The sequence below is a fragment of the Podarcis melisellensis genome (assembly GCF_964234715.1).
Source record: "Podarcis melisellensis genome assembly, chromosome: 4".
Lineage (NCBI taxonomy): Eukaryota > Metazoa > Chordata > Lepidosauria > Squamata > Lacertidae > Podarcis > Podarcis melisellensis.
The window spans coordinates 62774123-62787226 of NC_138531.1; the positions used below are offsets into that span (position 1 = coordinate 62774123).

General features: G+C 38.4%; 1 protein-coding gene across 4 annotated transcripts in view; it reads left to right on the plus strand.

Moving 5' to 3' along the window:
* CADM2 (cell adhesion molecule 2) overlaps positions 1-13104 on the plus strand; it is a 366183-nt gene that overhangs the window by 220149 nt on the left and 132930 nt on the right. For all 4 annotated transcript variants that reach the window (XM_081907886.1, XM_081907888.1, XM_081907889.1 and 1 more), the window contains one exon: positions 1421-1570. In XM_081907886.1, the coding sequence (XP_081764012.1) occupies positions 1421-1570 (150 nt within the window). The remainder of the gene's footprint in view (positions 1-1420; positions 1571-13104) is intronic.

Here is a 13104-nt window from a genome sequence, read left to right on the forward strand (position 1 = left end):
GGTCTCCTAAATCCTAGATCAATACTCTAACTGCTACACAACCTGTAACTCCATAACAGTGGGGGGGGGGGCTCATTCCCTGATTTATTAAAAAGGCAGAGAAATCCAAGCAAGCATTTAGAATGTGCTTTAAATGTGTTTCATTTTTTTCTGTGCATAATCCCCCATCAACCATTTGACTTCCGTTTGCCTGGTTACTAGTGGATCCAGACAAAAAAATGACCATTATTGTGCTCCTTCAGTGCCTCTATCCATAAACTGCTTTCATACTCATATCAAACACAAAGTTATGACTGCTTTCATAGTTAGGTTTTACATACACCGTATTGCATCAACAGACGCTGGGAAGCAAGGACCATTTTTAAAAATGCTGGAAGAATGAGTGGAAAATGTGGAGAAGGAAAAATGTGTTTTATATGTGTTTTCAGTTTTAAATTTTTAATTCAGGCTCATGGATTTAATTATATTTAATATTTCATTATGTCTCAGTTATTTGAATGTGTTTTATTTATAGGTGTTGTTTTACTGCATGTTGCCCTGTGCCTCTTTTGGATTAAATAAATAATGCAGTATATGATACATTTTGTTTTTAATATGTCAAAGGTGATATTCAACGTTATTCATACTTGGAGCATATTGTATTTTATCAATTTCCCTGTGATCTTTGGATGAAGGGTAGCATAAAAACAAAATAAATAAATAAATCTTTAAAAAGTGTAGACCCAGTGAAATAATACTTTCCATAAGTTTTCTTCCCTTTAGCTATGGAGTTTTTGCTGCCAGCACGATGCAAATGCATGATTTCTGAATCTATACTTGATCCAGCCCAGGTCATTCATTATCTTTTTGCATGGAGTCCTGGCTCCACCTCCTCTGTGTTGAGTTCCACCACCAAAAGTCCTCTCCTTGTGACACAGTAGCTGCTGGTTGCTTCTCTAATTTATCTCCAGTGGCCCCTCCTGCACTACTCTATAAGGATGACAGCTTAAGGGGCATGGGTGGAGCTTACCACAATCACATGAATATTGTGATTCTTCATCATCCACAGATATGGTAAATAGTTCAGGTATTGAGGTTGTTTTCTCTGAATTGCTTATCTTTATGACAAGGATGGACAAGCATTATAGGACAATACTGTTTCTTAGGTTTATTTTTCCTGCAAATAAACTAATAAAACAACAGTTACCCAATGCACAAGCCTCTGGGAGACTAAAGCTATTACTATTCCCCTATAGGTTTTAATGTAATGTTTTGTTTTATTTATTAAATTTTATACTGCCCTTCATCCATGGATCTCAGGGCAGTTCACAACATAACATTACATCATAAAAAACACAAAACCGTTTTCAGAGACATCCCTACGTATAATGTGTTGCAGTAACCTAACCTGCATTCTTTTTCTTATATATCCTCCCTGCAGGTAGCCAAGGGCAGTTTCCACTCACACAGAATGTTACAGTTATCGAGGGTGAAACAGCAACGTTGACCTGTAGGGTTGATCAAAATGATAACACCTCCCTCCAGTGGTCAAATCCAGCTCAACAGACTCTGTACTTCGATGACAAGAAAGGTGAATATGCTTTGATTTCTAACTTACTTAAGTAATAAATAATTTATTGATTTAAAAAAGTATAAACTGCTTTAATAATGTCCTACAGTTTTTTATTTATTTGCCAAGAATAGCTCGCTTGAGCACCATGATCAAATCCAGGAGTCTGTCCAATGGAGTGAAACTGAGGCAGGGCCAAAACCAGGCTTTATTTTACCCAGGTCAAAGACCCAGTTTGGAATCCCCCTCCAGAGCTTCAATGACACCTCTCTGGAGGCTTCAATGGAGCAAAATACCTGGATAGCTCCCCTCAGTAGCTATGGCCCTGACTGAGGCATGCAGACAAATGAACGATAAATAAGTAATGTTAAAACTGATAGTGGTGGTTGCTCAAAAAATGTTCGGCTGAATGCAGTGAAACTGGCAAACACTGGGAGTGAAATCAGAAAAATGTAAAGATGTTGATGTTTGGACCATGTTAATGCCTCTTGGTTCTGATTGCTAACTGACTTGTTTTTGCTCCGCTGTTGGTTTTTTTGGGTATGGGCTGGGGAAACTGGGTCCCCAGTTTTCCGTGACAGCTTAGTTTTCCTGGCATGTACATCAGATACTTGAAATTATCACCACCCCTTGGTTCTGGAGGCTGTTCCTCAATCACTGAGCAGTAGCATGGAGGACCCAGGCTTACTTAAAACAGTGATGGTGTGTTTATGCCTCATGATAGCGGCAGACAGCTGCCCTTATAGTGTGATGACCAGCATTGGGAAGAATGAGAGAGAGAAGCAGTGAGAAGGAGCCATACTGGCTGACTGCTTCAATATAGTGACTGTCCTTCTAAAACTATGGCACCCAGCACCCACCTGATTGTGCTGTTTATTTGGCTTCCCACTAACTACTCAGCCATAGCCTATGACCAGATAGGACCATGATCCAGATCTTGATCCTATTGCTGTTGGTTGTATGTGTGTGCTCACCCATAGTGCAAGAGAACATATTTTTGTGTTGCCTATGTACTTATTTCCTTGATCAAATAATATGTATGTGTGACTTGAGCTGTAGTCCACAATATGGAAATAATGATGCTGATCTACATTTTTTGATTGTTATAAGGATTACCATAAGATAAAGTATGGGAAGCTATTGAATGCTTTTATTACATATTATTATACATTTAATTAGTTTATATTTGGTCTCACTTCTATTACCTATCTGCTCTATGTGTGTTTTTAGTTTTTTTATCATCTGTTCACTTGGGGTTAGACTTGCAGCTCATTATTCCCCACACAAAAATGGTTTCTAGATTCCTTAATTCCTTGACTGCATAAAGTTTGTGTGACTTGACCTGTGGTCTGTAGCCTGGACTACCTTTCTAGTATTATGTGCTTTAAATGTAGGTTGTTCCCTGTTTTCTGACTGTAGTCTGGCTTTATTGTATCTGTGGTATCCTGATACCATGTTTAGATGGCATTACTTGCTGGGTAGGGATTGTAAGCAAATGTTTCTGTGGGGTCTTCCTCCTGGTCAATACTTATTTAATTACTTTTCCATTTACCTTAAATTTGGCAACTCAGTTCTCCATTTGAGTACTAAAACAGCTACTTCACATGTTATAGACATATGCAAAATACTGGTGAATTCTACACAGAAGTTTTATATCTGAATAGTCCACTGTTAATGGTGAATGCTGTGAATAATAACTAAGTCTGGAGCATAAAAAAAATTAAACACAGGTCATATATATTGTTTGGCGCTCTTTTTGACTTGAATGCTAAAATGAAGCAACAGTTCTGAGCCTTCAGCTGGAAGGGGAAAGAAAGAAAGTGCCTAAGTGTGGCTATTTGCCAAGACTATGGAAGGACCCCACCATTCTTTTGCTGTGAAGTGACAGCCCCAAACAAATACACAGGGTTGGCAAATGGCTAGGAGATATGACATGCAGGTGTGGAATATGGCAGATCCTTCCAAGATGCTGAGAGGTCAGTTTTAAAGCATGGAGGTTAGTTTTATAGGGCTCTGCCTTAAATCTGGTCAATAAATTCGATATAGAAACACCTTATTCTTCAATGAAAATATCAGATTGAATTACAGTGCAAAAATGCAGTTAATATTAAAGCATTAATATACTTACAGATTTTTAGTCTGAGACACAATCATGCTTATACTTGGTGTGTGTGTCCGTGCTTTCAAATGGCAGTAAGATTCATTAGAAATCTAGAAATCATAAAATATCAAAAAATAAAGGTAATTCCACAGCCACTCGCCCAGAGGCTTTTTCTCTGGAACAGGAACAGATTACTGTATTGGATGAAACAATAGAAAGATGATGAAAGGAATATTTTAGCAGCTTAATCCTATGTTGATCTATTCAGAAGTCCCACTGAGTTCAATAGGACTTACTCCCAGGTAAGCGTGCAATAGGATTACACTCAATGAATATCCTGAGGATTGCACAAAGGTAGCATAAGGTCCACTCAATATGCTATCAAGATACAATGTAAAGTTTGCAAGCAGGGAAGATACGTTTCTGTTGCCCTTATTGAGAGAAATAGAAAACTTCTCCACTCCCAATCATTGATGTTTTCCTTAGAATGACGTCAGCACTGGCACTGCTGATGGCCTGTGTTTAAGGCTAGATGCAGCCCTTTCTCCTGAAGTCACAAACCACCCTCATTCTGAATGTCCTCAATCCCCACAGTGTGGAGGCACAAATAGGATTCGCCCCCATTAGGCAGAGACCTAGAATACGAACACTGGCTTGTTTTGTTTGAAGGGCTGTTGGAGGGTATTTCTAGAGTAGATGGCCAGTTATTCAGCAAAAGTGTTGCTTTACTTAATTTATGGGCAGCAGCAGAAATGGTGACAATGAATAGAGGAAGATTAAATTCATGACCTTCAGTATCATGGCATGAAATTGAAATACCCTAATCAAATTGCTCAGTTAGCTACATGCGTTGTGTTACAGTGCAAAATAAAGTAAAGCCAGCAAAAATCTAATATGAAAACTCAGCATTTTGTAACATTTGAATGTTATTTTTAGATAGGAAAGATGGTGTTGTAGTTAACAAATGAATTTGGAAAAGGAAAGGGCCATGTTCAAATATATTTTCATCTCCTTCTGCCCAAACACCTCATTCTTTGCATTTGTTCTGTGTTAACAGATTTAATTTTGCAGCACTTTCTAATATGATTTATCTCATGGAAAATTTGACTTTTCATCCAATCATGTGATGTATGGCAAGAATCATGGGCACTTATATACCTTCTTTAACTTGTATATCTTATTTAATATACTATATACTATTTTTAAATGTCCTTTTTTTAAAAAAAAAAGTTTTACAACTCTTTAGCTGTTGTCCTATATAGAGAGATTATCATGTCGATTCACAATTCTGGTCATTGATCATAATGGTACTCTTCAAAAATATATCAGCTTTTATATAATAGATCAGTGAGAAAAACATATTGCCAAAGTGCAATTCGAGAAAGAATATTAATTTAAGTAAGTGCACACATAAAATTACATATTAAGACAATATCTTTATTACCAACCAAATGTCACTAAATAGTATACAAGCCTATTTTGTGCTGTTTGTTTGGTCTAATAAACATATTGTTCCAATATGGATTTTGGACTAAATTAACAGAATTCTAGTCCAGTATCCTGTTCTCATAACAGCTAACCAGATGCCTATGGGAAGTCCACAAGGAAGACTGGAGCTCAAGCTCATTCTGCTCCACTTGTTCTCCCCAGGTACTGGTACTCAAGTAGTGCACAGCCATTGTGACTATTAGCCATAGTTAGCCTGATAATACTTTCAGGTGGTTGCCATATTCATCCAATGATTTGTCAATTTTAAATTTATCAGCAAGGCCTAGAGATTAAGTTTCTTGTTATCACTGTATGCCTCTGTTCCTCAGAATCCCTTCCTGTGCAAATTAGTTCAGACAAAGAGATCTGCCCTACAGGGTAGATGGAGAAAGAAATTAGGCTTTATTGTGCATATAATTTTTAAGGTGAATAATTGTGGCCTAAATATTTATCATTCCTCTGCTATGAAGTCAATAGACTAATTACCTTTCTATGAATCTTTTTATCACTCTAAAAATAATAAGAACTTACAGTATCAAAGCTGCTCAGGATAGCAGGGAAAAACCCTGTTTCTTTTAACAGCATGATGAAGAGTTTTCCTATGTACTTAACACAATGATGGTCTGAAAATGAAGGATAGGAGGTGAAAAGAGTAAAACACTGCTCTTTTGAGTTGAACCGTGGGGAATTTCTGGAAGATTTACAGCTGTATTGGCTCATTGCTTAATCAGAAGGCAGAGATATGTTCTCAGTGTGTGTTCGTTTCTCCTAATGAGAGAGACTATTAAACTAGCCCAAATGATATATCCCCCCCCCCCCAAGTTTGGTATGAACGTCTTTCAAATGGATTCTATTTTATGTCTTCATTTTATTTCTCTGCATTTTCCTGTACTGATGACTTTTAGGTAATATATAGGAATGTGGCTCTGGTTAGCTGTGGATATTTCCTATATTTATAATCATGGGAACATCTAGGGTCTTACTGCAGATTAATATGCTCCTAAAACACATCATCTCCCCCCCCCCTTTATTTATTTGATGGGTTTTTTAAAATTCCTGCTAAAGTAGCAGTTTTTGCTTTCGTATTTAAGAAAAGGAAAACCTTGACTGTGAGATTAAAAATCAGATCACCATGTTGTCAGGTTGTAATGAAGGGTGTTGAGAGGACCACACAGAATCCCTCCAGTCTTACTGAATAATGAGAGAATATTCAGTCAGAAATAAATTGATTTTATTAATATAATATAGCCACTATTTTCACTGTCTATGAAAAACATGTATACAACCGCTCTAATGCCACACGTTGTATCTGTGCTGGAAAAGGAAAAAGTAGATTAATAATAAAAGACAATATGCATGCAATACTGTTACATTCACACACACCCTTTCTTAACTGCTTCCAGTAATTTCAAAAAATAATAATTTAAAATTCATTAAGGATCTACAGGAAACAGTGGTTAACTTATTAGCTTAAATAGTGGAAGCTGTGTTCTGTGTTTCTGTATATGTCACCTGTTATGATTTCTGCTTGGCCTACTTAAACAATGTAAATAAAATAGCCCTTTTTTCCTGTAAGGGACAGAAAGCATGTTTTTTATCTTGGAGAGTGGTACAGAGACTGGGGAGTGAGGTTTGCACATGTACACATTTTCAGCAGCCATGAATGCTGATTTCCCCATGAGAAAGATAGGCAGAGCAATCCTATACACTGATTAATTTAAGAACAGAGAAACGCCACAGCTGTAATTTAATTTGCTGTTGGTTGTTAGGCGGGGATATTGTTTAGGTGGAGGGGGTCGTTGCTGCTGAATTTAATGTTTTATATCTTTATTTTAGATTTTATGTTTTATGTGGAAATTGTTCCAATACATATCCTCCAACATTGCTCAGATGAAGATAGGGCATTTCTCACTCCTCATAACTGACCCTCCTCAACCCCCCATTTTATAGCCCTCCCCCACCCCCCACCAAGAATTATCATCATCATCATCTTATTTGTAAGCTGCCTTTCCATAGTTACAGCAATGCTCAAGGCAGCTTACAGCATGACAAGATTTACATAAATACCAACTTAACAAAAGTCATAAACAATAAATAAAACACATCAAAAAGTACACAACCAAATGGAAAACAATTTCCACATAAATCATAAAATCTAAAACTAATAAATGTTGGAAATGTAAAGAGACTGAAGGTACATTCTTTCACCTTTGGTGGACATGCCCAAAGATTAAGGCTTTCTGGGAAATGATATATAATGAAATGAAAAGGGTATTTAAATATACCTTCCTGAAGAAACCAGAGGCCTTTCTCCTGGGTATGGTCGGCCAATTGGTGCCAAAGAAGGATAGAACATTCTTTATGTATGCTACAACAGCAGCAAGAATACTCATCGCAAAGTATTGGAAGACACAAGATCTACCTACCTTGGAAGAATGGCAGATGAAGGTGATAGACTATATGGGGCTGGCAGAAATGACTGACAGAATCCGAGACCAGGGAAGAGAGACAGCGGAAGAAGATTGGAAGAAATTTAAGGACTATCTTAGGAAACATTGCAAAATTAATGAATGTTAGAATGACGTTAGTTTAGAAATTATGTGGTTCCCAGCTGTAATGGTTTAAGTAAATAGAAAACAAAGGTTAAAAACTAAATGAAAAATAAGGGAGAGGATTTGCTGAATTAATAATTAGAAATTGGAGTACAGAAAGGGGAGGTGTGAGGAAGTTGGGGAAGTAAGGTATAAGAAAATAAGGGAATGAAATTATACTTGTTTTTTGTTTGTGTTTGTTTGTATTGTTGTTTTGTTTTGTTTTTATATAATTTTTGAAACTTTAATAAATATCTATTAAAAAAATAAAATAAAACTAAAAACACACCATTAATATCAATCAAAATTTAAAATGACATAGATAGAAAATAAAAGGAATTAAAAAAACAGACAAAAACAGAGCCCTCTCTGCCCAGCGGCAGAACTCCTTTATGGAGCCTGTCAGGCCCCGCCCCAAGCCAGGTGGAGAGAGGCAGAACAGGGCCCTTCAGGCTGCTAGCCGGTCAGTCCTGGGCCGTGTCCACCACCACTACACCAATGGGACACAACACACACACCCTCCACCGTCCAGTGAATACCTCTTAATGCTGATTTTATTTTATTCTTTGGTAGATTTACAAAAAGAAAAGCACACATCAATAAATTTGGAAAAGGGCAAGATTAAACACAGACACACAAAGCATTTAAAAAACAAATAAACCTTGCGCTCCACTCCCCCTTTCTTTCTGCCCAGGGTAGCCTTGCCCTCTGCCTGCCCCTCAGAGTGAGGCTGGGCCTTGGTGGCAGCAGGCTCTCCTATTATTCACTAACTCTCCAGCAGTCACTATGAGGTGCCCAAGGGAGGAGACTGGCAATAGCAGCCATGGAGAGGCAACAGGATTATACCTCACAGCCAGTCGGAACAAGCATCAGTATAATGGTTGAGGAGCCAACTTCACCTGTTGAACACCAGTCTGAAGAGGGAGAAGGAGGAGTGAGCCCACCTGCAGCTGATCATCCATCAGAGACAAAGAGCAGAATGCACTGATGAGAACCAGCTGGCTCCAAACCTCTTAAACAGAGCTCTCAGCAGTAGTCAGATGCTGGAAACAATGTAGTTCCTAGCTCTACCTTGCGGCTTTCTGCCCTCCATCTGGGCTCTTGGCTTTGTGATCATCTGGATTCCCTGACCACTAGACTGTTTGACTTCATATGTGGATTCTGTTCTCAAGCAAGTGTTCCTCAGAAATACCTAGCCCCTGCTTGCTTGCCAACATGACTCAGACAGGGCTATGGCAACTGACTCATCTTTTTTCTTGAGCTCTGCGGTGGCAGCACTAGAAGAGAAAATAGTGACGTTCTGGGATCAAATCAGAAGCCAGGATGTAATTCTGGGACTGTCCCTGGAAAACAGGGACAATTGGAAGGGTATGTCTTTATTGTTTATGACTACTTTTGTTATGTTTGCAGTTAGTGTACTTTTTTTTTTACATGTTGTAAACTACCTTGAGCATGGTTTTAACTATGGAAAAGTGGCATACAAATAAAATGTTTGATCATTTGATTAATATACTCCTTACTTGCCAAATAGCTTCTAAGTAGTTTATAAGTAGAAAAGCTAGTTGTGTGTAAAGGTCCCCCAAGCCACCCCTAAATAATTCACAATTCACACATAATTTTTGTTTAAGGTTTTTGGCATAATTTTGGCCACAACTTTATTAAAATACATAAATGTGAGTGGTTGCTTAGGCATTAGTTATGACTATCTGTCCCCATGCCCAGGGACAGAACTGACTTTCTCTGGGATTCCAGAGAAAGCCAGTAAGGGAAAACAATATTGGGGAGCATATGCAGCTGGGCACCAGACCCTCACCCCCGCACCCCACATGCTCCCGGGGGCTTGCGTGGCCCTAAGCCCCATTCAGGAGAATGGACGAAAGAATGGCAAGCCCCTGGATTCCTTTAACGGAATTCCCTTGCAGCAGCAGCATTGGAGGGGCAGGCACTGCCAATCCTTACCCCTCCACCAATCAATTTTTTAACCAATGCCTAATCGTAACCTTACAAGTTGTGACGATTTGCTACGCAGTAGGCAAAAGCCAAATGGCACCAGCCAACCAGCCAAATGGACAAAATTCCTACCAGGCCCCTGTCCCAAAAGCAGACAACCCCATGACAGGCATAGCAAGGTCAATACAATAGCCCTAGATTAGGGAGGGTGGGCGGGTTATCCGATGCATGCAGCAGAAGAGCCCAGTCAGTGCTGCGTGACTTGATTTTATAACCTTTGGTCCGTCCTCCTAAATAGCAACACCAAAATTTGCCCAGTAACCCAGCTGCCCAATCACTGCAGATGGTCACCCATACTAAGCTGCCCAGCAACAGAGGTGTGGCCTATCAGACCCCACCGCAACACATGCTCTCTATGAAAGATAACACGCTTTATAAAATATGCCTGCACATAATTAAAATACACAATAAAACAATTTAGCTTCCATACCCAGGAAGCTTAGATGCAAGCCATTAACCAATAGTATCTGATTTGAATCAAACAGGAAGAAATGGTTAACTGAGACTTCTTGACTGACTTGCTTGCATGCATGAAGGGATGAGCAATGGGGTTTTATACTGGCAGGTGAAAATCATGCATATCTCATTCTGAGATTTGAGATTTGATCATGCGAAATTGGCCATTGTCTGGCCATCGATTGACTCTGGAATATTTAGCTCAAAATGGAAATACAGGTGGTTTTGCAAATATAGGTGCTATACTTTATTATTTTCAAGCATAATAAAAACTTTTAAAGACAACAATGACAGCTTGTTCTTTTTAATCTTAAAGAACATACAAAGCAGTTTAGGATATGTAAGAAATATATATCCTGTTATATAACAATTTTTTAACAAGGCTATCCAAAGTCCCTAATCCAGTAAGCTCTTGGAATGGTTTCCTTGAGTCTGGGGTGGTTGTCTCATTTGGTCATTGCACCACATGTAAGAGATGAAAGGTTGCCAAGCATTATAGGAGGATAAAGAGTCTGTTTTGCCCCAGGGCATTTGACTTGAAATGTCAGTTAATGTGATTTCTTAGGTATAACATAGGAAAGACTGGGAAGTAGTTGGAGCTCTGTTCCTAGCTTGAAATGCCCTGTTAGGCAACACAAGTATCCCAAATGTCAGTTATTAATTAATGGTTATCATAACATAACAATGACATGTTATATTTAATTGATGAGTCATACTCTAGGAGTAGGAATCTCTTCAAAGGTTTAAACATTAAGGCCCTCATTCTGTGGAAGCACTTTAGTACTGCATGTCAATCCTTTTGTCTTCTGAGGTAATGACTTGAATCTTATTCAGAGAGTGTCACCCAGTGCATAATTATCTTTGCGTTACTATTCAAAAACAGAATGTGGTTGATTTCGTTTAACTTGACAGCCATGTTTCTTTGGCTCAATAAATGTTATCAGGCATTCTTTGGCTGCTTCTATTGCATCAGCTTTAATTAGTTTTTGATTGCTGTTAATTTCACAGCCTTTCTGTTTAATAAATTGCATCAAAAATGCTTTAGTTTTTGTTGCATCAACTTTAATTAGTTTTGTGCATTGCTTACTTGATTTTATTTGGTCTCTTTGAAGGAACATGTCCCCCCTTCCTTTCCCAGCATCTTATTCCTTATATATTTCCATGATGATATATATGGTGTCAGTGATGAATAGAGCTAATTGAGTCCTTCTCTAATGACAGCACACATGTAATTTATTTTTGTCTATTTATTGAATTTATATACTGCCCTATACCTGGCGGTCTCAGGCAAGTTCACAGAATAAAATCAAGATATAAAACCACAAAATACATAATTAAAATAAAAAACCAGCCAATTGCCCCCTCAAAAAAGCACATTTTAAAAAGGCATAGCATGTAAATCAGATCAACCAAATCCCTATATATAATCCCTATATAGATGGCTCTATAAAATAAAAGATGGCAACTTATATTTTAGCTGCCATCTTCCTCGGCATTCAGTAAATATTCCAATTTTTAAAGTGATCACACTACCAATTTAGGCACTTGGAAAACAATGTATCTGCGGTTTTTTAGTCCTGGGTAAAAAAATTTGCAGTTAGGACAGAGTCTTTTTTCTTCCTTTCTCTGCAACAAAGTATCTGATGTTAGAGTGGCTTATTTCTTCCTTTGATGTTGTTATCTAGTTACATTTATTTATTGCATATTTATAAACAACTTGGATTAAGGTATTGAGGAGCTGTTCAACAAATCTGCAGATGGTACCAAACTGAGAGGGGTAGCCAATGCCTCAGAAGGCAGAATCAGAATTCAAGTTGACCTTAACTGATTGGAGAACTAGGCCCAAACTAAAAACAAAAAAAGAATTTCAATAGGGACAAATGCCAGGTCCTATACTTAGGCAGGAAGAACCAGCTGCATCAATAAAAGATGGGGATGTTTGGCTTGCCTGTAGTACATATGAAAAAGATCTAGGGGTCTTAGTAGAAAACAAGCTTGACATAAGTTAACATGAATGGGATGCAGTAGCAAAAAAAAAAAAAAAAAAAAACCCAAAACAAAACAAAACAAAACAAAACACTAATGCTTTTCCAGGCTACGTAAATCATACAGAAATATAATGTCCAGATCAAGGGAAGTAATAGTACCACTCTATTCTGCCTCCGTCCGAACACAGCTAGAATATGTGCAGCGAAGTGCAACCAATATGATCAAGGGTCTTGAAACCAAGCCTTATGAGAAACGGTTGAAGGAACTGGGTATGTTTAGCCTGGTAAAGAGAAGACTGAGAAGAGGTGTGACAGTCATCTTCAGATATCTAAAAGGTTGTTATATGGTGGATGGAGCAAGCTTGCTTTCTCCTTCTCCGGAGGGTAGGACCCAGACCAATGGATTTAAGTTACAAGAGAGGAGATTCTGACTAAACTTCAGGATGAACTTTCTGACTGTAAGAGTTGTTCAACAGTGGGACAGATTCCCATGGATGGTGGTGGATTCTCTTTCCTTGGAGGTTTTTAAGCAGAGGCTGGGTGGTCATCTGTCATGCATGATCTAGTTGAGATTCCCGCATTGCAGGTGGTTGAACTAAACGACCCTCTGGATCCTTTGGAACATTACAATTCTATGATTTATATCCCACCTTTCCTTCAAGGAGCTCAAGGTGGCATATAAGATTCTATGCTTCCCCATTTTTATCCTCACAACAAACCTGTGAGGTAAATTAGGCTGAGAGTGAGTGACTGGCCCAAGGTGAATGTCATGGGCAAGTGGGCACTTGTCTCCCAAGTCCTAGTCCAGCACTCAAACCACTATGCAACACTGTCAGTTGCCTGACAGAATCAGAAGGCATTTTTTTGTAGAGAGAGAGGAAAAGGTATTAAAAACCTCAGCATTTTCCTTTAATCATCGCT